At 48.1% G+C, this 19,529-nt stretch overlaps 8 protein-coding genes and 1 non-coding gene across 9 annotated transcripts; 3 read left to right on the forward strand and 6 right to left on the reverse strand.

Annotated features, from left to right (window-relative positions):
• On the reverse strand, positions 1-4,387 carry EV420DRAFT_1763213 (uncharacterized protein). Its single transcript, XM_060480735.1, has 21 exons — positions 4,248-4,387; positions 4,146-4,189; positions 3,981-4,093; positions 3,794-3,932; positions 3,568-3,741; positions 3,407-3,509; positions 3,295-3,357; positions 3,218-3,240; positions 3,116-3,169; positions 3,002-3,060; positions 2,921-2,957; positions 2,776-2,869; positions 2,676-2,725; positions 2,556-2,627; positions 2,129-2,498; positions 1,551-2,090; positions 1,331-1,487; positions 1,115-1,277; positions 776-1,066; positions 483-717; positions 1-437 (listed from the first exon to the last, which is right to left on the reverse strand). The coding sequence occupies exons 1-21, from the start codon at positions 4,309-4,311 to the stop codon at positions 106-108; spliced, it is 3,177 nt and encodes a 1,058-aa protein (XP_060331695.1). The 5' UTR covers positions 4,312-4,387; the 3' UTR covers positions 1-105.
• Positions 4,388-4,486: 99 nt separating this feature from the next.
• EV420DRAFT_t137 lies at positions 4,487-4,581 on the forward strand. Its single transcript has one exon. It is a non-coding gene; the product is annotated as a tRNA-Leu (tRNA).
• Positions 4,582-4,611: 30 nt separating this feature from the next.
• EV420DRAFT_1536213 (uncharacterized protein) lies at positions 4,612-6,005 on the reverse strand. The gene is made up of 10 exons (XM_060472866.1): positions 5,922-6,005; positions 5,817-5,875; positions 5,697-5,760; positions 5,592-5,644; positions 5,455-5,544; positions 5,267-5,400; positions 5,109-5,203; positions 4,967-5,056; positions 4,868-4,907; positions 4,612-4,816 (listed from the first exon to the last, which is right to left on the reverse strand). Exons 1-10 carry the CDS (start codon positions 5,930-5,932, stop codon positions 4,808-4,810), a joined length of 645 nt encoding a protein of 214 aa, XP_060331696.1. The 5' UTR covers positions 5,933-6,005; the 3' UTR covers positions 4,612-4,807.
• A 770-nt stretch (positions 6,006-6,775) lies between these two features.
• On the reverse strand, positions 6,776-7,296 carry EV420DRAFT_1536218 (uncharacterized protein). The gene is made up of 5 exons (XM_060472867.1): positions 7,256-7,296; positions 7,197-7,207; positions 7,113-7,148; positions 6,949-7,059; positions 6,776-6,895 (listed from the first exon to the last, which is right to left on the reverse strand). The coding sequence occupies exons 1-5, from the start codon at positions 7,266-7,268 to the stop codon at positions 6,836-6,838; spliced, it is 231 nt and encodes a 76-aa protein (XP_060331697.1). The 5' UTR covers positions 7,269-7,296; the 3' UTR covers positions 6,776-6,835.
• A 20-nt stretch (positions 7,297-7,316) lies between these two features.
• Positions 7,317-10,323, forward strand: EV420DRAFT_269842 (uncharacterized protein). Its single transcript, XM_060481481.1, has 13 exons — positions 7,317-7,483; positions 7,543-7,740; positions 7,793-7,862; positions 7,927-8,384; positions 8,441-8,741; positions 8,799-8,903; positions 8,955-9,056; positions 9,104-9,144; positions 9,212-9,265; positions 9,321-9,581; positions 9,688-10,022; positions 10,073-10,181; positions 10,231-10,323. Exons 1-13 carry the CDS (start codon positions 7,352-7,354, stop codon positions 10,252-10,254), a joined length of 2,190 nt encoding a protein of 729 aa, XP_060331698.1. The 5' UTR covers positions 7,317-7,351; the 3' UTR covers positions 10,255-10,323.
• On the reverse strand, positions 10,185-11,677 carry EV420DRAFT_269738 (uncharacterized protein). Its single transcript, XM_060481480.1, has 8 exons — positions 11,380-11,677; positions 11,284-11,329; positions 11,080-11,234; positions 10,948-11,030; positions 10,793-10,870; positions 10,703-10,729; positions 10,403-10,644; positions 10,185-10,342 (listed from the first exon to the last, which is right to left on the reverse strand). Exons 1-8 carry the CDS (start codon positions 11,555-11,557, stop codon positions 10,333-10,335), a joined length of 819 nt encoding a protein of 272 aa, XP_060331699.1. The 5' UTR covers positions 11,558-11,677; the 3' UTR covers positions 10,185-10,332.
• A 121-nt stretch (positions 11,678-11,798) lies between these two features.
• On the reverse strand, positions 11,799-17,263 carry EV420DRAFT_1620082 (RhoA GTPase effector DIA/Diaphanous; the record flags this gene model as incomplete). Its single annotated transcript, XM_060475540.1, has 16 exons — positions 11,799-12,281; positions 12,331-12,804; positions 12,856-12,939; positions 12,991-13,059; positions 13,114-13,412; positions 13,464-13,523; positions 13,579-14,468; positions 14,508-15,181; positions 15,212-15,247; positions 15,272-15,382; positions 15,407-15,593; positions 15,618-15,652; positions 15,700-16,026; positions 16,076-16,142; positions 16,193-16,276; positions 16,329-17,263. The coding sequence occupies 16 exons, from the start codon at positions 17,261-17,263 to the stop codon at positions 11,799-11,801; spliced, it is 4,815 nt and encodes a 1,604-aa protein (XP_060331700.1).
• A 195-nt stretch (positions 17,264-17,458) lies between these two features.
• On the forward strand, positions 17,459-18,202 carry EV420DRAFT_1536226 (uncharacterized protein). Its single transcript, XM_060472868.1, has 3 exons — positions 17,459-17,598; positions 17,651-17,866; positions 17,998-18,202. The coding sequence occupies exons 1-2, from the start codon at positions 17,488-17,490 to the stop codon at positions 17,774-17,776; spliced, it is 237 nt and encodes a 78-aa protein (XP_060331701.1). The 5' UTR covers positions 17,459-17,487; the 3' UTR covers positions 17,777-17,866; positions 17,998-18,202.
• Positions 17,459-19,444, reverse strand: EV420DRAFT_1536228 (tryptophan synthase beta subunit-like PLP-dependent enzyme). Its single transcript, XM_060472869.1, has 9 exons — positions 19,380-19,444; positions 19,213-19,322; positions 18,844-19,144; positions 18,620-18,791; positions 18,264-18,564; positions 17,905-18,202; positions 17,737-17,855; positions 17,651-17,686; positions 17,459-17,598 (listed from the first exon to the last, which is right to left on the reverse strand). Exons 2-6 carry the CDS (start codon positions 19,298-19,300, stop codon positions 17,943-17,945), a joined length of 1,122 nt encoding a protein of 373 aa, XP_060331702.1. The 5' UTR covers positions 19,301-19,322; positions 19,380-19,444; the 3' UTR covers positions 17,459-17,598; positions 17,651-17,686; positions 17,737-17,855; positions 17,905-17,942.
• Positions 19,445-19,529: the final 85 nt, after the last annotated feature.

Consider the following 19,529-nt stretch of genomic DNA (forward strand, 5'->3'; position numbering starts at 1 on the left):
ATAAATAGATATATGGATAAGCAAGTGCGACCAGATGTCCATCATCGGTTCAAGATTGAAGAAGCAACGGGTATCAGTAATGAGGGAGGCGTCTGGAGGTGATAGTCAGGATGCAGTTGAGAAACCAACCCTCCGTAGCTCTAGGGTGCGATTCCTATGCATCCGATCTTCATCAAGTTCACGGGCTTTCGCACGCTCGAGCAGCAATTGCTCGAATTTTGGATCATCTAGACGAATACTTCGCAATCGATCTTCCAGGTAGCGTAAATAGCCCAGTGGGCGATACTCCTCCAGATCTGGTGACTTGTAATATAAAACTTCCTTGACCTTATCGATGAATCGTACATGTCGCTCGAAATTAATGAGCGTGCGACCTTGATGCTCAATAGTGGGCCCGTTGTTCTGTAAGACAGAGTCCAGATCTTCGATGTGGGCATCTGAACGGTGTCAATAGGATATAGAAGGAACATTTAGGGACGCACCAATCCAAGGAACACATCGTTCCCTGTCATCTAACTGGGAAGGCTGCCCTAAGGCCGTATGATAACTTCGGTATTTGTACATAGGATTCATGATGTTGATGAGGCCGTCCATGGCTTGTCGTTGACGAGGCGTCAGCTGCCCTAGAGTCATCTTCAAATGATCTTGAATGGCCTCTGATTGCAAGGCTGTGGCTATAGCAGCCACGGATGCGAAGTTCCTTATTTTCAAGCATTCCTTTACACAATGATTCTCAGTATGAACACTTGACAGACGTATAATGATAGAGCAATACCTGGCCCGTGTTGACGAAAAACACCAACGCCGCGGCTCTGTCATCGAGGCGAGGGGGATAGATGATGGATTTCTGGACCCACAACTGAATTGCTTTATTAACTTTCTTGGCAGCCTCTACTCGGTTTTCCATTTCACATTTGAGGTGAAGAATGTAGTCGGCTGGAATAATGGCTCTGTACTTGTCTCCCTGGATCAGGGTTAGTGCGATAGCCAAATGCTTGGGCTGCATCTCTGAAGACTTTGGGATATCATACATAGGGGATGTCTCCGGTAGTACCACAGTAGCCGACTAAGAACATGTCAAGGAGCGTTCGGTGACAGAGTTAGTCAAACTTACTCTGGCATCAATGGCACGCAAAACCTCCTTGGCTTTGTCGTTCATCGTGGAAGATCTTTTTACAGACAGAGACGAGATACAAAAATCCTTCATCCGCAAGAGTAAGGGCGTGTCCACATAAAAATTACTGTTAGACAGCCAATACAGGGTCACCGCATAGACGCTGATGTGATGTGAGCGTGGTGTCAATGAATCATAGAAGTCAAGGAATCATACTTGTATTGTGTGTCGACTCTATTGCGAGCATGCAATTGCTGATCAACCTCAGCATCATAGAAGCGACGAGCTAGCATGGCAAAAAAATCCTCGGCTGGTGTGAAATCCACCAACGTGGCTAATAAAACATCCCGATATTCAAGATCCTTTTGCAAACCTTGGTAAAGAAGTCAAGATCAGAGATGTTCCTCTTCAACAACAAAGGTAAAGGAGGACATACTATGCGTCCTGATGAGCCGGTCAACAAGACCTTCCAGAGTGCCAGATACGACAGACAGAGAGTTCGAATGGTATATAATTTCGCCAGGCTCTGCCTGAGGCGATAGTGTAGCTTTTTCAAGATGTAGAAGGCTTGACTTCCTTGAAAATTGACTGGCAGGAGACGACTCTTGATCGGAAGCAGGGCTGTAGTAAAAAGTATCCTTGAACTCAGGCGAATAATCCAGACTAGTTGGAATGTCTAATCTAGGAATAGTATGGTCGGGATGAGGCTGGGGTGCCGCGCTGGATAATGGACGTTCATGTGAACGCGGTATAGGAAGGGACATCGATTTAGATTGGAAAGAGGAAGAGGAAGAAGGCGAAGGTATATGATTGGGGTCATACTCGTGTATGCTGTCAATTCGACCACTTTCGGATACTGTCTGTATCGCAGGCGGAGAAGTGCACTTTGGTAAATGAAATGTTTGAGTTTTGCTGGTAGCACTATCCGCAGAGGATGAACTCCTGAACGTTATTTTGGATCCTCGTTTCGGAGAGGCTGCCATCCAATGAGTGATAAATCGACACAAGAGAAACGAAACTTGCCTGCAGGTGACGTCAACCCCCGGATGAATAGAAGCTTTTCCTTGATTTCTGTCATCGAGGGTCTCGATTGAGGTTTCTTACGCCAGCAGCGCTGCATTAGTTTCCAAAGATCATTACTGAGACCGCGGTCAGTCACATCGGGTCCAGGCCGCCGTGGAACGCGTCCTCGATACACTTCATGCTGTACAACAGCATCCACTTGGATGTAGCTAAACGGTTGTTCGCCCGTCAATATCTCGAGAGTCACCATAGCGAATGACCAAACATCTGAGAAGGTTGATATAGTGCCACCGGTTTGTAAAAGCTCGCAGGCGCCCCATCTTGGATTGATCGTCGGAGAGGAAGTCGCACCCTTCCCACACTGAGGAAAAGGTTTCAAATCAGCACACGACAGCCTTCTGTTATACTTCTTACTTACGTCTCCCAAAACCTTCGACATCCCGAAGTCAGACAGGCGAGCCGTTCCGTCTCGTGAAATAAGTACATTATCCTGAATGAAAAATTAGTTGAGATATCGCTGTTAGCGAAGCGTGCCTACCCCGCGCAGGTCTCCATGTATAATATTTTTTCGATGAAGATACTCCATGCCTTAGAGAACAATGAATATGGCATAACGATGAGTTTTGCGAAAACTATACCTTCTGAAATTTCGTTCAAGATACGTAGTCTGTCCACTTTTGGGTTGTTCCTAATAAAGGCATTGACTGTTCCGTTATCCATCCATGGGCTGACCTGGCGTCAAAGTCAAGTGTTGTCTAGGAGGGAAACTGTTCTGATACGTACAGAGTAAACATCATCGTCGATACGCAGGAACCCATATCTGAACACATCAGCAGAGGTATGAAGGAAAGAAAAATCACTGACAATGGAACAACGTTTTGGTGATCTAAACTCCTCCAAATGGTAATTTCTCTTTCAAACCGCTATAAATTTCGTCAGGAGGCTGAAATCGTCCCAAAGTAAACCCCATCTGCTTACTCTTTGCACATCTGTGTTGCCTCTTTCAGCAATCCTTGGGAGTCTGACCGACACCTTTTGTATGGTGAGCGTTAACAAGACCTTGAGAGAATTAGTGCTTACAGATTCCTTGTCCAGCCATTTACCTGCTCAATGAAAATCAATGCCGACCGCTGACACGAGTGTGAGTGGTTGCTTACCCTTGTAAATATCGTTGTATGTTCCCCGAACAACTATACTCTGAATGGTTACCTGTCCCGTCACTGTATAAAATGTCAAAACAAGGAAAAGACACCTGTGAAGCTGACTTACAATCTTCCATAGGCGGCAGTTTGGAAGTACGCTCGTGAATTTCCCACAGACCTTGCCTGAAGTTGTGCTGCTGGTTAGGTTCCAGCTCGGAATCATGAAGTTCCTGACGTAATAGCAGATGCAGGTAAGTAGGAGTCGAGGCACTGGCGTATAATATATACATTCTGCAGGGACACCATGACATCTTCAATCATATCCGGATGCTCTGTTAGCGCCTTCATATCGTCGTTGCTGTTGACAATTCGTTCAAGCAGCTCGCGAATTTCGGCTTTATCACGTTCTTGGATAGCTCTGGTTTCCGACTGCCCACGAGCCAGCTGCAAATTTAGTTGTATCTGTGAGTTCAATGTTGGTATCCAAGGTCTGCTTTGAGAAGGTGTCACACACGTTGAAGTTCTGCACAGCCGTGTCAATGTCTCGATGAAGACGGTCAATGCCTTCCTTTATCTCCTTTTGTTGAAGGAAACTTCGTAGTTGGCTTAATTGGGCCCAGGCGTTGACCTTTCTGTGGATGCGCTGGACGATGCTGATAGGACTTGTCAGACGAAGAAACTGTAGAGAGGACGTAACATACGCTGTCACCTCATCTGCCAACTCCGAGGGCGTTTGACCCTCTAAGCCTGCTGAACTGTCTCTCAGCGCTACCATCAGGCTAACACATCTGTTACTGATGTCTGTGCATTGTCGCTGATGAAGGACAGTTCATGGGTGCAACGAATGAGAATATTAGGAGTCTTACTCTATACAGCTTCACATTCTCTAGGTTGGTATACGTGGCCTGCACTGGATAAGGTTCCGAGGTTAGATAAAACGGGAGAAGTAAGCGAGTTGAATAGCATACAGAGAGAGGCACCAATCTGTAAACCAGGAATCCCCACACCGGTCAAGAGATCTACTACGCTCATGAGGGGGAAAGGAAGAATGGTAGATAAGCGATAGTTATTACAGCAGCCCTCTCAGGAACTCGATGCACTAGTCCCATGAAAGATCAATTGAAATTGTTAAATTGATACCTCCCGCCTTCGGTGCCTGAAAGTGATAATTTAGAGTATAGAAATAAAATACCGACCAATAGCCGTTGGTAGCGTGGCCGAGTTGGTCTAAGGCGTTGGATTTAAGTTGTCTTGATTCCCAATGGACGTTAGTCCGCGCGAGTTCGAACCTCGCCGCTGCCATAATTATTTTTAAATTTTACCAATTTTTGCATCAAACTCGGTTTTTGAAATTTTTATTTGGATCTGAAAGTACATACTACATAGTAAGGCTGTGCCGAAGATCCCAGCTGAACAGACCTCATGGGAAAGGCACAGTAGCCCTTAATTGACATGAAGCATTTAGGGTAATTACATGGTCAGATGTGACAGCAATACTTGAAGATTCTTTCTTGTATCACGCTTGCAATCAAAAGAGCTGTTAATGCGTCGGTTAGTTTGATTATAGTGATTGATGAATCGCACGTACATCATTGATGTTATCCTGGCCACCAGGTCCTTGACGTACTCTGCGTTTCATAGCCTTTGTGAAAAGATCTTGCACAGCTTCAAAATAGGTATGACTGACCTCCGCGTTGGTTTAAATTCCTCAGGTGCCGGGTCGTCACCCCAAAAGCTACCAAGCGAACTCTTTCCACCGGGTTCGGTCCTGACTCGTCTAAGCCACAAAATATGATCCACAAGTAAAGGTTCAGAGAAGGGCCACATGCCTGCTGGGCTTGACAGTCGATGTGAATGGGATTCCATATTCTGGTTCCTCTTCTTTCGCAGGGGCCGAGGAGACTGGTTGTTCGGGCGCTGAGACCTAGCAAAGGCCGAAAAGCACGGGTCAGATTCGATAGAGAAAGAATTAAAAGAGAGTAGTTGCCTGATGTGATTCTTTTTGCGGTGCTGAGGCTAGAGCATCATCCTGTTCTTGGAAGTCACCGCCGAAGATGTCAGTGTGTGGGCCCCCAGGGACAGTTCGTACGCGACGCGTAGGTTTGAACGTGTCAATTTGCTCTAAGTCGAATTATATGGTAAGGGACGTGAACTCTTATGCCGCGAAACGCTCACCGATGGCTGGGGATGCCGAGGGAGCTGCTGCGGCTTCAGCAGCATCAAGGCCGTGAAGCGGCGGAGAGAAGGTGCCAAAGGTCGCGTAGCCTAGGACGCGTTAATGAGTGCGGAAGGCACGAAGAAATAAGACTTACGAGGTAGCTTTTGAACATTGGTAAAGTTGGTGTCCACAGTAGTACCGGTGTACCTGCATGTATACAATGAACAGCCCATCGGAAAGAGAACGGATTTGTGTTTACTTGAGAAACTCAATAAGAGATCGTTTCGTAAAGATGATATTTGTGTCGTCCCAGTCAAGCATTCCTGACAAAATGATGATGAATGGCGTGTCGATGGGTAGTATCGACAAAGGATCTAACCGAGGTTCGCAGGCCAGTCCTTTTCCTTTGTCATATCGATGGTATTGGAACGCGAGAAGCTGGGTACTAGTCAGACGATTAGAATTTAATGAATCCTGCACATACGAGGTAGACATTCTGGTGCAATACTAGGGTTGGCGTCGTTGAGGTTGTTGATAAAGGTTTGTTGATCCAGTGACCGTCGCGACTTGTGACGTGACTCGATGTCTTTCCTTAGACCGCTTCTGACCCGAAGGGACCTTTGCTACCCACCGTATCCTTCCTTCGGCAGCATATACAGATGCTTACAACCCAAACAATCCAGCTATAACGACGACGCCTACTACAATATCTGCGGACGAACGGCATGCTCTAGACAGCGCCCTGAGAGTCGACCAAGCCGGAGAAATTGCAGCTGTTTCAATTTACCAAGGCCAGATAGCTGTACTAGGGTGGAATGGCAAATTGAAATCAATGCTTCAGGTTTGTAGCTCTTACGGACGTGCTTTGTTGCTCGTCTTTACGTGTTTGTGTAACCAGGAAATGCTGGAGCAGGAGAAAAAGCACATCGCTGTGATGGACAAACTACAAGTACAGCATAGGGTCCGTCCTACCGTTCTGACAGAAGTTGCAAGGGTTGCAGGATTTGGACTTGGTGCAGCGACGGCTCTCATGGGCAAAGAGGCTGCAATGGCTTGTACTGAAGCCGTTGAAACCGTTATTGGAGAACACTATGACGAGTAGGTGTCCTTTTATGTGCTTCCTTTTATGTGCTCAACTCTCCTTGTATATAGTCAACTGAAAGAGATGGAATCATTGCCTTCAGATCATCCCAGTGTGCCATTGTTGAGAGATGTGATACGAGAGTTTCGTGATGACGAGCTTGAGCACCTTGACACTGCTGTCCAAAATGATGCTCAAAAGGCACCTGCACATGCCCTGTTGAGTGCAATTGTCGGAACTGGTTGTAAAGTAGCCATAGAACTTTGCAAGAGAGTTTAATTGCTTGTAATCATGCGTTCCTACAACCAATATTATGTTCATTCCGGCTTGACGGACAATGACTCTGACTTTAGTGCTCCCGCCCACTTCCAGCGCGACTAGAAATAGCCAGTTAGCAACATCATGACAAAGAAGGAAGGATTCCGCGAACATCCGTTGACGAGGCCAACAAGTAAATAGCAGTTGGGAACACGATTCCGGCCAAAACGCCCGCACGAATGTTGGATGGCGTCCAGCGAAATCGTAGATAATTGGTTTCACGCTGAGCAGAGGGTGTCAAGGTAAAGCGGTCCCCAAGGTTCTAGTCGAACTCACATATCGGTCAAACCGCTCGACAGCAGGATCAATGAACTATGATGAATGCTTAGTGACAAGTCAAGGGTTCACAATAGATATAACCTTGTAGGGACCTGTAGAATACTGAGTGACGCTCAGTATATGCGAAAGGACAGCCTTACCGTGACCTGCCATGGTGAAGAGGATCAAGGTGATGCTTTGTTTGTTCCTTGTTTGTTCCTCCTTTCCTTCTCACTCTCATCTACACTCAACGGCCCATGGCATATAATCGCGAATGGGACAGAGGCAAGGACACTTGGGCAGATGGTGCTCAGTGGCCTGGAGCAAATGTGCGCCCAAGAGAAGACGACCATTATGGCGACGGCAAGCGACGAAAATTTAACAGCGGGGTATGTCATGATTTTGCCAATTTTCATTTTCATTTCATTCTCTTCACTGTTTTCTACAGGGATATCAAGGTTACGATGCCTACTCGAACTATGAGGAGGCTGCCTATGACAGCACTGCTGCTCCACGCCCATCCGCCCAAGATTTTGGACAGCCACGCAACACCGCTGGAGGATTTCCCAAGAAACGCCTGCAGCCCTCGGATCCCAGCCCTCATGTCATCTTTCTTGGCCTTGATACGGACTTCACAGAAGCTGATGTACGACACCTAACCTTCTTCGTCTGACGTCGTTCTCACTTTTTATCCGCAGCTTCAGGCGTATCTTTCCTCCAACGGATGTAGTGTCGAGACTGTCACCATCATCCGAGATAGATCAACAGGCACTTGCCCATTCGTATTTCCTTTTGCACACACATTGACATGATTCGTCGTCGGGTTTTCAAGGTACCTCAAAAGGATTCGGTTTCGCCCAGTTCTCTTCAACAGACCACGCACGGCTGTTTGTGGATCCTCTATTTCCTTACATCCAAGTGCCACCACCTGCATCTCATGGTGCGACGGCAGCCGCAGCGTTCTACAAGGCGTTAGAGACGGGCGCCCCGCATAGCGGACGAAGAGTTAAAATCGACTATTCTCAAAGCGCTACACCTCATGAGAAAGGTCGCTTCAATCGTGGAAACGTCAACGACGGCACTCGTGACATTGGAAACTCCCAAGCGGCCGTTTTGTTGTTCCGTGGTCTTGATCCTCTCTCTGGGCCGCAGGCCATTCATCAAGCCATGAGGTCGTCTTCTGGGCCTGGTAAGGAGGGTGCTAAGGGCATGAGACGAATTATCTTGATCAAGGATCGAGTTACCATGGCCAGTTTTGGTTTTGCCTTCGTGGAATTCACTGATGTACAGGCAAGTTGTGTTGTCACGTGCGCTGCTCGAGAGACGTTCTGATCTTTGTCTTCAAGTCTGCGTCGGTAGTTCTTGCCGCGACCATGTCACCTCAGATTCATCCATCCGGTTTTCGCATTTCGGATCGACCTGTGGCTGCTTCTTTTGCTCATCCTGACTCATTCCAACCTATTGATAATGTGATGTTACGCGATGATGCCTGCATTCCATCTTCTCTCGTTCTAGGAGGTGTTGAAGGCACTTGGGTAAGGTACTGGGATGATAGTTCTACCTTGGCTATGCTCGAGTTTCAGGTTGCCCAGCCTGCGCCGGCAGCCCAGACTGTCAAGGAAAAGAAAGAAAAGAAGAAGGCCAAAGGTCAATTTCATTTCTACTCATTGTGTTCATGTTTGTTTTATTGACAGCAATTTATAGACACAACGATTCAACGTCTATCTGTTCAACCCGCTCCTTCAGCGTTACCTGTTTCCGACAAACCTGTCACTTTGAGTTTCAGCAAAGGTCCAGCTAAAGCTGCAGGTAAGCCAAACATGGTATGTCCTCAGGAGTTTCTTTTCAAACAATAAACAGCATCTACCGTCAAGAAATCTGTGGCCTCAGCTTTTGCATCTGATGATGCAGACGACGATCAGCAGGACGAAGCTGAGGACCTGCTGAACGCTAGTCGGAAAGGTAGAGAATCCCCTCCCTTAGTTCACCACTCTGCTTATCCATCCTAGCCGGAACGTCTAAGCCGCCCACGCTGATCGTAAGCAAGAAGGTAACGTGAAAAGAATTTGTTGCGCACTTCGTTATTGTTCTGTTCCTAACTGAGTTTCGGTAATCAGATTGCCAGCAATATCAACAAATGGAATCAAGTTCAGGAAGAACTTTCTCAAGATGTCAGTACTCGGTCGACTTCTGCTCTGGTGACGATCATCTTTTGGCTCTTCTTAGCCCTTTGGAATTCCACGGTTCTTACATTCTGGATACTATACATGCAGGCCACGACATCTACGACTGATGCTAACGGGTCCACTGCGCAAGCATCGAGTGCACCCCCCCAAGACAATACGACAACGACAACGACACCGACACCGACACCGACCGAGTTCGAGTTCTCGGATGTCAGCGCTCATGAGCTGTCTTCTCTGCGCTCGACAGTTCAAATCTGTGGATCAGTTGAAACGCCACAACAAGGAATCAGATTTGCATAAGGCTCGCGTCCTTCAACCTGTGTACTGTCTGTTGTTCTGTAACTGGGCTGACCATCGTCTTTTTTGATCTTTTCTCCCGGAATCTTCTATCAATTGGAAATGAACAGAAAAATCTCAAGGATTCGAATTTGCAAGAAGTTGCCCGCCAGAAGGTCAAGGCTCGACAAGCGAGCGCAGTCCCGAAATATCGTGATCGCGCTTCTGAACGGCGAATACTTTTCAACCAGCCTGAAACTCCCATGCCGGAAAAAGACAGTGGATGGACAGCACCCAGACGACAAGTTGAAGGTCCACCAGTAGCGTCGCCACTGCCACTGCCACCCCCGCCACCGACCAACCCGGGTGAGGATAGCAATAATGTCGGCAATAAAATGCTCAAGATGATGGGTTGGACGGAGGGAACCGGCCTAGGAACAAGTGGCGAAGGCCGAATCGACCCTATGTTCGTGTTATACATGTCGTTGATTGATTCTCTATTGATTTCTCCCACAGAAAAACTGCCATCTACGTGGAAGGTGCCGGTCTAGGCGCCAGCAAAGGCAAAGACATCGGCAAACTCACGGAAGGCTATTCAGGCTACGTCTCGATGGCTCAGGACTCTGTAGGTGGCTTAGGGCATTTTCGGTTCAGCTGGCTCAAATTTGGTACAGGCACGAGAGCGGTATGGGAGCTAACCAGATATCTAAGTCTCTATGCTCTACACATTTTTGAATCAGAGAATGATACTAGTTTTGTGTAATTATATACCAAAGTCATTCACTACTACCAAATCGAACGAATGAGTGTGCTATATCTGAGATGTAATGGGTAATTTAAGCGAACACTTGTAGCGCTAGAGCCAAACCGCCGAGACCGGCAACAACCATTCCAACACCGTTGCTCAAAGCCCCGTTGCTGCCGCTCGTGCTGCTGGCAGAGGCGGAGGCAGCGGATCCAGAGGCAGAAGAGGTGCCAGTGCTTGAAGCACGAGTTGAAGAAGCGACAGAAAGTGTCGAGGTGACGACGGAGGATGTTGCAGAGACGGAAACGGTCGAGGTTCCCTGTTCGACAGTCATGTACGTTCCCTGAGAAAGATATCGTGTGTCAACCGAGTGGCAAGGGCGGGGACAAAAAGATACATACAGCAATGAGGGAACCCATGCCGCTCTCCTGTGTTTATAGGCATTAAGCATAAACGGATGAACCCGAAGATTGCAATTATGTGAAACTTACAGACAAGTATGAAGCCAAGTCGAAGGTAGAAACACCGATGTTTTCGGTGTACCCATCAGGGGAGGTGAAGGTCGAGGGCTGTTGAAAGAGGAGAATAACATAACTTGCAAAAGATATAGGCGCTTAGTAGAAAGTGTCAGAGACGAGCAACTAACCGGTGGGCTCCACTCCCTTCCGCCGGAGCTGGTCCGGCATACGAAGTAATAGCAGGTAGCAGAAGAATTGGAAACGGCGTCATCTAAAATCGCATTTGAGCACACGTCTGACATACTAAGAGATAACGCAACTGGAAATGGTGTCTCCGTTGACCAACCAGTGCCGAGTGACCTGGGCGTTCTTGGTTCCAACGATGTCGGCGTCGACCATGACAAGCGTGAAATTGCCACTGAGCGTGACCGACGAGTTCGCCGGGGTGACGGTGACAGTAGGAAGTGGTGCCAACCTCTGCAACGTTTGTCAGAGAATTGGCTGTATGTGTATTGAGATTGTACTTACGGTCTTGGCTGAGAGCCTGTCCGGGCGTTATGTCTCCAACGCCTAGAAAGTTGTCAGTGTATTCATGGGGTGATGTTCGCCGTCGACCGAACCTTCAAAGTTGACGGTAAGAATGGCGCTGGGGTCGAAAGACGACAACAAGTCGGGTACAATTTCAGACTGGGTAAAATGAGCTTTAATGGCGGCAATCTGAAGGGCGGTATCATTGGAAGACTGAGAAGCCACGAAGGGAAGAAGAGAGAGTGACAAAATGACTGGGAGGGAAATCATGGCAGCAAAAGGTGATGGTGGTATGAGAAAGAGAAAGAATTGAATTTGCTTGGCATGACCCGTGACAAACGCGTGTGGCAGGCATACTCCGCCGTCAACGTTTCAACCCCAAACACTATATGAAAATACTATTATATGCGTGGTCTGTGATGAGAAATGCAATGCGATACAGATACAATATAAATGAAAATTCTGAAAGCACCTGTGAAAGCCTGTACCATAACATAGATAGTGTCACCCATCATCGTTCACTGGAATCCTCTGAGCCTATAGTTGTATCTTCTAATGAACTAATTTCAGACATGGGCGGCAGAAGAGGCGAGTTCAACAAGTCTGCATCGGATATCGATGATGCAGCCTTCCGTCTTCGTCTCCTCTGTGAAACAGCAAATGTTGGCGATGACGGCGTAGGTGGTTCGAAACCGCTCGATGCTAAACGCGCCAGAAGGTCCCGGGCCACGTCGTCTGGGTTGCCGTTTAGATCTAATGACGATGGCACATTAGCGCGAGTTTCCGCGGCACTTGGTCGTGCCCGGCGATTCTTTCGTGTCCCCACAGTATCGCCATTCCGCAACTTCTCTAGCAGACTGTCCAGAGCGTCAGTATCCTGGTTCGACATCTCCATCGCCTTCTCGCGATTCAGCCTCATGGTTTCAGCGGCCTGTTTCCGTTTGACTGTTGCAAGTCGTTCATCTGCTGCAGTTTGATTGTCGGCTTTGCATTTCTATACCGGCCGTGAGTCAAGTCTTTTCGGAAACCAGAAAATGACATGCCTTGTACGATGTGACGAAGGTTTTGAAGATACCGTAGAATTCAGAAGAGCTCATGTTTCGATTATCCTCTTCGCCATAGTAGCAAATCACCTCGGTGAATGTTGTATCTGCAAGCCGTACTTCGTCCACCAGGTCGTCCACCTGCATCTTGGCTTTGTTGACAAAGTTCCACATTTGCTGGCCGTATCGTTCTGTTTGATCGATGCGCGCAAAATGCTCTTCTAGCTCCTCACGTATTCTCTTGAGACCATCCCGAAGATCTCCTAGGCCTTTACGAACTTCTTGAAGATTAACTGCCAAGAGCGTTGGTAAAACGTGGAGGCATCTGAAGGAAGGGCGTAACATACCTCTGTACGCCTCTGCGGGTTTTGCAAGTTCCTCGAGGAAATCTTCCATGTCCGGGAAATGTTTAGAAACGGTACGCTCCAAGAAATGAAGTAGTGTCGTGTTGTTTACTGACTTAGTATCAACCAGCTGAAGGTGTCCGTTAGGCGACTATCGAGAGCATCAAGTAAAAGAATTTACCTTATTGATACTACTAACACGGAAACCGAATGCGCCACCCTTCACACCGGTCCCGTTCATGTAATTCCCAATCAGAAGAATGAGCTATTAAGGTATCAGTCAGGGAAACGATTAGCTGAACAACAGATAACCTACACTGAGCAACTCCTTGAAAGCTTTAGCATGTAGAAGAGCATCTCCTGCCTCGGAAAGTTTCCGTGCACCCTGGGTCATAAGCTGAGTAAACCTTATTCTGACTGATGCAAGACTGCCACGAACCTGATCTAGTAGCGACCACCGTTCTTCAAATGCACACTTGTACAACATGCCCTCAATACGAGGTCCCAGACGATCAATTTGTATCAGTTTAACCATGAGGCGGTCCGAAGGATGAAGCTCAGCAAGTTCCTCTGGCCCTGAGTTCCGATATACGTTCAATTTGCCGACCTGTTCTGGGGATGGCAGTACTCGTTTTAATTCACTCAAGAACACCTGAGAGCACAGATCCTGGTCGAAGTGCTGAATTTTGCGAGCGATCTCCTCGGGCTCAAGTTTTTTGACACCTTGAATGAGGATTTCTGACTAGGAGGTCAGAGATGAGCGCCAACAACTTTACGACATACACTCACCAACTCTTTTCTTAGTTTCAACATCCAGAACACTCTTCAATTCGGCGCGTTTCTGCCGGGCTAAGGGACAATAGTCAGAAAGGCATCTTTCGCAGTGGGAGAATCTACTACATACCCATTAGGTTGATGACTAGCTGCTTGGCCTTGAAGTCTTCCTCCATTTCCATCCATACGCCATCAATCTGGAGCTTCTTCAACATCTCGTGTTCCTTTGCAGGCTCTTCATCATTCCACAGTGTCTTTGAAACTTGCTGATGAGGGAGTTTATCCCACTGCAGCTGTTTCATCTTAGTACTCGGCGTAATAGGAAGATCTTTGCGAGCAGAGAGCAAGGCGTTAAGATTTGAACCGAGCAACATCGATGCTCGTGTAGAGTTAGGAGGAGAGCTCGGGTTAGAGGCTAAGCCTCGACCTGGAGGCGGCGGCGGAGGTGGTGGAGGCGGGGTAGAGTTTGCGGAGAAGGCAGGGACCATTCCGACAAAGCCGGGTGGAGGTGGCGGAGGCGGAGGCGGAGGCGGAGGCGGAGGCGGAGGAGGAGCGCCCTTGAAACCACTGGGTGGCGGCGGCGGAGGAGGCGGGGGAGGCGGAGGTGGTGGTGGTGGTGGTGGGGGAGCACCATGCGCATCGCCCTCTTCTTTCAAGGTCGGGAGAGGTGAAGGTGTCGGGCCTCCGGAAGAGGATACCTGGCGACTCTTGGCCAGGAAATGTTTGCTGAGCTGTTCAGCCAATGAACCAGGCGCAGGCGTCCGTCCGTCAGCAGAAACGTGAGAACTGATGGAAGTTGAGGGTGTATCTTCAGATGAATTATGTGATCCTCGGACTGACCGATCGCCCTCGCTCTCTTCACCATTAATGTTAGAGTGGTCGCTCGATTCGCCAGCATCTTCAAAGTGTGGCGGAAGAAGATTGCTGCTCTTGTACGGCGCTCCTAGACCTAACAGGGGTCTGTCCGTGCGTCTCGGTGATCCTCGTGCACTTCTCGAGCTCGACAGTTGGCCCTCTTCCCTTGGGGAATACTACAGACTTAGCATTAGTTATGAGCACAGAGTAAAGGCAAAGATATCAATTACAATTACTACGCCGGCAGCCAGCTGATGTTGTATTTGCTCATCCGCGTCTTGATCATCTGCGTCCATAAACTGCGAGACTCTTCCGTTACCGTCTTCCGAAGTTTTTGACCCGCCAGTCTTGGACGCCTTACGAACAACTTTTGAACCACGGCGCAATCCATTTTTACGTGGCGTTGCATCCATGTCTTCCTCGTGATCGCCATCGTCCTCCTCCCCGCCGGGACCATTTCGGCGATTCCTTCCGTCTCGACCCTCAAGAATACCGATAGTTTTGGTCCGTTGCCATTGTTTCTCAAGCGTTTCCACAAGAGTCTTGCGATCCATGCCACTATTGTCTACGATGGTCTCGACACCTTGGCCAACCTCCTTCAGCATCTTGAACAGTTCCATGATTTGCCATTCCAGTTGGGTAATTGTCTGCTCGTATCCAGATTTCTGAGTGACAAGTTGACCTTGAAGTCGTGTTGTTGTTTCCCGAGAGACATGCAACTTCTGCTCGGCGTGCGCCAGCTTTTCCTTCAGCTGCCCAACTAGACCGTCATGGCCTTGAGAAATCTCGTCCTCCAGCGCTTCTTTTTCTAGCTTCAAGCGCAATGCTTCCGCGCGAGCCTTGTTTGCTTCATCCTCGACGGCTTGATAACGGTCGGCCTCGTTAAATTGCGCTATGATGCGTTCCACTGAGTGTCCGAAACGCTGCTCGGCGCCAGCCAGTTTCTTGTCCATCACAACGTCGGTCACCAGCGAGTCGAGAAGCTGGTAATAGTGTACCATCGGCGGACCTTCCTCTCGTATCAGCAGTAAATGCTGCATCATAGACAGGAAATAGTCTCGAGCTTTACTTTCTTGAACCTTGGCATAAATCGCGTTATAAACGTCCAAAGGGTTAGTAAGGTCGCGTAAAATCTCTTGATCCAGACGGTCGCGGAGTTTCTGTTCGTCCTCATCTAAAGAATTTTGCAAAAGCCGTAATTGCTTGTCTATATTCGAAACGTTGAAGTTTCGGCAGAGCTCAAGAATTCGCTGTAATCCAGCAGCCTCCATTTGGGAGCGATGGTGGAGCCTAAGATCCAGATCATCTACGAACTCGAGGACACCTCTAAGGAGTATCAAATTTGACAACTGTAAAGGCTTAGTAAAAATCAAAATAACCGTTGGAACGCACTTACAGCGTATTCATTAAGGTTAGTGTCCAGGCCACCGGCCTTTTTGACATCTTCGCTTGCACCAACCAAACTACCCATCTTGCCTCGTCCAGAGAGAGAATGCTCCATTGATTTGAACCAATAATCATATGGTCCCCCACTCTCATTATTTGAGGAACTGAGGGTTTCCAAGGCGGCGACGACAAGATTGTGCACTTGACCATCTTTCCAGTAAGTCAGGAATGACAACAAGTCTAGCAGAAGCCTCCGTGTGGGGATATGAGGAGTGTTGAGAGAAGACGCAACTTGCGTTACAATCAGGTTGTGCGTCAGGGCTTCTGCCGTCGCTGCCTATCTCTTACATTAGTATAACTTTGAGAACAGTATAAATACCACCTACAGTGTTGTTAAAAATTTGTTTGAGGCATTTGACGATTTCATATTCAAGATTTATGTCATTCTCTCCTCTAAACCTCCATCAGATCACAAGCAGAACGACCAGGTTCAGACAGCCCACCTTGATGAACCCTTGCGACTAATGTGCGTAAGTGTCTGTGCTAGAACCGATGTTCCTTGTATAGAAATGAAGTGCTGAAGCCAACTATTGTAATATCAGTACACCCTCAATTTTAGAGTAACAAAGTCGAACGGACCTCAGCTCTAGACTACGTAATGATACCTGAAGACTCCCGGCTTGCTTTGGCGTAATGGTTTTATTCAAAAACTTTTGAATGTACCACTCCGGCGTTTCGCGAATTATAGTGGAAGGCTGGCCTGATTCCGTTTGTCTTCGCGTCTGGTCGTCTCTCTGCTTCTCCTCTTTCCGTCGAATTTGCCAATCATTGTATACCATATGCCATTTCTGATCAATCGGGAGGTTCGGAAGGTCTCCGAGGTCTCGAGTACGTTTGACATTATCGAACAGTGCCTCGATTTCTTCGTCGGTGTCCGGCCGAGATAACTGTGCATCGTCTGAATTGTTGTGTCGGTGAGGATGATAGAAATGGTTGAGAGAAGTCCCTTCAGAGGAAAGGGATGAGTATTTGGAATGTCTTGTACCTTCGGACCGTGTTGTGGCGGAAGACATTGGGCGCTGCATCAGAGTCCCAGCGGACGCTGAGGCCGGCATGGGTGCATAACCATTCGCAGGAAACTGGCCAAAGTCGAGCATATGTCCCGAAGATGAAGAGGCTTCACTGCGACGCATACGAGCTGTTTGAGGATTATAAAGTTTGCTCCCGGAAGAGGATCCAACAGAATCGTTATACAAAGTGGAAGAGTCGGAAACTGAGAAGGTGCTGGGTGATCCCATGCCATGATCTTCATTGCCTCTGTCTCCACCAGCCCTACTCCGAGTCATGCCAAACTTGTTGAATTCAGTGCCATTGGTAGTCAGCGTCGGATTGGTGATGGGTGCTGAGATGTATGGTGCTCCACGGAGCCCCTGCGAAACAGTGCCGACTGGAAGGGGTGAGCTAGGCGGGGGTCCTAGCTTATCGTAGGGAACAGAGCTCTCGCTGAGTTCCTGAGTAGAGGATACCGAAGATTGACGAGGCTTTGTCTTCCTGCGGCCAAATATGCTGTCCATTTGGGGTGCACTGGAGAGAAGAGAAAGAATATAGGCCCCCTCCGACGGGGTATGGAAGGAAAAAGCAGGAGATCAGGTAGGCCGTACCGACATTCGGTGAATCGTGAAGCAGTGAGTAGTAAATAATGAAATAGAAATGGTGATACCGTGACTAGATGTCGTGTTGTAATGCCTTGTTGATCATCACCCCCTTCCCGCCAAGCACTTTCACAGCCGCCACCACCATGGCAGGCCCAAATCTCGAAATATTCAAGTTTTCCGTCTATCTCTTCGTGCCAATATGGGCTCTCGTTCACTTTGGAGACCCGGCTTGGTATAGAAATAATGTTCTTCCAGTGAGCTTTCGTCCGCCCTTTTTTGTCTCACCCTACACTAAAGTCTTCCTAGTACAAGGACAAGCTGTTTCCTCCAACTGTACAGCAGGTGTGGTCCTATCTCAACTTCATGAAAAAGATGCCGAAACCTGTGTCTAGGAAATCCCTACCGAGCAAAAAGTTTTACGAGAGCAACTAGCCCAAATCAAGGCTGACCGGATTGCTGCTGCTCGAGCAAGAAGTAATAATGATTCCTAGTTTGCACGGACCCATCTGTCGTGAGTCGGCTAGCATGGCTCTATATAGACACACTCAGACGGCTTCTAGCTGTATGTTATTGTCGCTGCAGTCAAAATACACGCTCCTCATACATTTTTCTCAATTATCAACTTCTCTCCTTCGTTAATTGATACCTCCCAGCCTCCAGCTATGTCCTTCTCAACCAATTTCCTATAAATCTCTATGTCATCATGGGAAACCTTGAACCCGCCACAGACAACGAACACGACCGTCCTTTCCTGCATCGAGTTTGCTTGCCCTGATACAAGTCTGTCGAACAAAGCGGGACTGTATGCAGGGGTAAGGGTGGTAGCACAAGCCAGCTCTACCAGAAGTTTATGATCGCCTGTGATTCAAATTCGAAATCATGGACGTTACGTTCAGAAGTACAGCGCTCGGCGACTCACGCGTGAACAAACAGGAGGCTTGCATGCTCAATTCATCCGGTACAGTGACGCAAGTTATTCCTCCCTCTCTTGTCAGCGCCATCTTTACTACCTTGGCTGCAGGCTGGGATGCTCCCAACGAACCAGATGCCATCGAGGAGAATTCACTGAAATGGGCCAACGCGATACTTTCCGTCTTGTCCTCGACGATAGTCACATGGGGCGGAAGAACTTTGGCAAAATCTCCGGAGGATTGACGGTTCAATGCTATGGAGTAATGGAAACAATTTGATCCTCCGGTCTCTAATGCAATGACGGGCACTGTATAGAGGGTTGTATCGATGGGGCCATCTCCTTCGCATTCATAAGTACTCACCGTCATCCCAGCCAGCCTCTTTGCAGCCAACAATGATACCTCCTAGCAGTCCACCCCCACCGACACTACAAAAGATCGCGTCCGGTTTCGAGGTCAGCTGCCTTGATATCTCGGAGACCAGCGATCCGTGTCCTTCCCAGACCGTTGGATCATCATATGCTGGAATCATCACCCTGTAATAGGGTTAGGAGCTCGACGACATGTATCCACTCCGATCCTACGCACGCATTCTCTTCTGCTTCTATTGCTTTCTGAGCAGCAGCCAGTGCTTCAGCATACATCTTTCCAACCACTACTGTCTCTGCGTTTTCTCCCTCGAAGAGATCTAGAGTTCGCTCTGCAACACCTTCGGGCACGTAGACTGTACAACGAAGGCCAAGTACATTTGCTGCACAGGCACCAGCCAAGCCCGCGTTTCCTCCAGATGCCACGATGAGATGGACAGATGGACCATGCATCTCTTTTGCTCTTTGAATGAAGAGAGATAATCCCCTGTACTTGAAAGAATGTGATGGATGGAGGTTCTGTGACCTCGGATTGAATAAAGCTCTGTACACACGACACTTTCCCGGGGGATTAGATGCAGACGAACCTCGAGTTTCAAATATACGTTGCATCCCAACTTTCTTGATATGTAATTGGACCTTATAAGAGGAGTTTCGTTCCAAAGGGGAGCAAGCATTGAGTCCAGTCGGGGGTACAGAGTGCGTTTTTGCAATTTGAATTGAATAACAATTTCTTGACCTAGCACCGTGACTCAGTCATCAGCGTCCCGGGCCGGCTCATCGTCAGCTTATTTCAAGATTTTTTGAGGCTTTCTTGGACCCACTATCCGTTCGTCGGCACTGACCATTGGCACTAACTCGAGCACATACTTCTTCGGAAATGAAACTCGAAACGTTTCGTCTAAG

Source organism: Desarmillaria tabescens, assembly GCF_030435595.1.
Source record: "Desarmillaria tabescens strain CCBAS 213 chromosome Unknown EV420scaffold_14, whole genome shotgun sequence".
NCBI classification, from domain to species: domain Eukaryota; kingdom Fungi; phylum Basidiomycota; class Agaricomycetes; order Agaricales; family Physalacriaceae; genus Desarmillaria; species Desarmillaria tabescens.

What these genes read in the sequence shown, in the direction of transcription:
- EV420DRAFT_1763213 (XM_060480735.1), bottom strand. Translation starts at nt 4,311, where the DNA reads ATGAGCGTAGTAGATCTCTTGACCGGTGTGGGGATTCCTGGTTTACAG. An exon ending in ATACAACGATATTTACAAGG is followed by an intron (nt 3,241 to 3,294) that starts GTAAGCAACCAC and finishes TTCATTGAGCAG; the next exon opens with GTAAATGGCTGGACAAGGAA. An exon ending in CACCAAAACGTTGTTCCATT is followed by an intron (nt 2,958 to 3,001) that starts GTCAGTGATTTT and finishes TGATGTGTTCAG; the next exon opens with ATATGGGTTCCTGCGTATCG.
- EV420DRAFT_1536213 (XM_060472866.1), bottom strand. An exon ending in GGACTGGCCTGCGAACCTCG is followed by an intron (nt 5,761 to 5,816) that starts GTTAGATCCTTT and finishes TCATTTTGTCAG; the next exon opens with GAATGCTTGACTGGGACGAC. An exon ending in TCTCTTATTGAGTTTCTCAA is followed by an intron (nt 5,645 to 5,696) that starts GTAAACACAAAT and finishes GTATACATGCAG; the next exon opens with GTACACCGGTACTACTGTGG.
- EV420DRAFT_1536218 (XM_060472867.1), bottom strand. An exon ending in TCGAGCGGTTTGACCGATAT is followed by an intron (nt 7,060 to 7,112) that starts GTGAGTTCGACT and finishes CCCTCTGCTCAG; the next exon opens with CGTGAAACCAATTATCTACG. An exon ending in TGTTGGCCTCGTCAACGGAT is followed by an intron (nt 6,896 to 6,948) that starts GTTCGCGGAATC and finishes GGCTATTTCTAG; the next exon opens with TCGCGCTGGAAGTGGGCGGG.
- EV420DRAFT_269842 (XM_060481481.1), top strand. Translation starts at nt 7,352, where the DNA reads ATGGCATATAATCGCGAATGGGACAGAGGCAAGGACACTTGGGCAGAT. An exon ending in TGGAATTCACTGATGTACAG is followed by an intron (nt 8,385 to 8,440) that starts GCAAGTTGTGTT and finishes TTTGTCTTCAAG; the next exon opens with TCTGCGTCGGTAGTTCTTGC. An exon ending in CGCTGATCGTAAGCAAGAAG is followed by an intron (nt 9,145 to 9,211) that starts GTAACGTGAAAA and finishes TTCGGTAATCAG; the next exon opens with ATTGCCAGCAATATCAACAA.
- EV420DRAFT_269738 (XM_060481480.1), bottom strand. Translation starts at nt 11,557, where the DNA reads ATGATTTCCCTCCCAGTCATTTTGTCACTCTCTCTTCTTCCCTTCGTG. An exon ending in ACTTGGCTTCATACTTGTCT is followed by an intron (nt 10,730 to 10,792) that starts GTAAGTTTCACA and finishes CTATAAACACAG; the next exon opens with GAGAGCGGCATGGGTTCCCT. An exon ending in GCATGGGTTCCCTCATTGCT is followed by an intron (nt 10,645 to 10,702) that starts GTATGTATCTTT and finishes TATCTTTCTCAG; the next exon opens with GGAACGTACATGACTGTCGA.
- EV420DRAFT_1536226 (XM_060472868.1), top strand. Translation starts at nt 17,488, where the DNA reads ATGGCAGGCCCAAATCTCGAAATATTCAAGTTTTCCGTCTATCTCTTC. An exon ending in ATAGAAATAATGTTCTTCCA is followed by an intron (nt 17,599 to 17,650) that starts GTGAGCTTTCGT and finishes AAGTCTTCCTAG; the next exon opens with TACAAGGACAAGCTGTTTCC.
- EV420DRAFT_1536228 (XM_060472869.1), bottom strand. Translation starts at nt 19,300, where the DNA reads ATGCTTGCTCCCCTTTGGAACGAAACTCCTCTTATAAGGTCCAATTAC. An exon ending in CAACGTATATTTGAAACTCG is followed by an intron (nt 19,145 to 19,212) that starts AGGTTCGTCTGC and finishes ATCCGAGGTCAC; the next exon opens with AGAACCTCCATCCATCACAT. An exon ending in AAGAGGCTGGCTGGGATGAC is followed by an intron (nt 18,565 to 18,619) that starts GGTGAGTACTTA and finishes ACCCTCTATACA; the next exon opens with GTGCCCGTCATTGCATTAGA.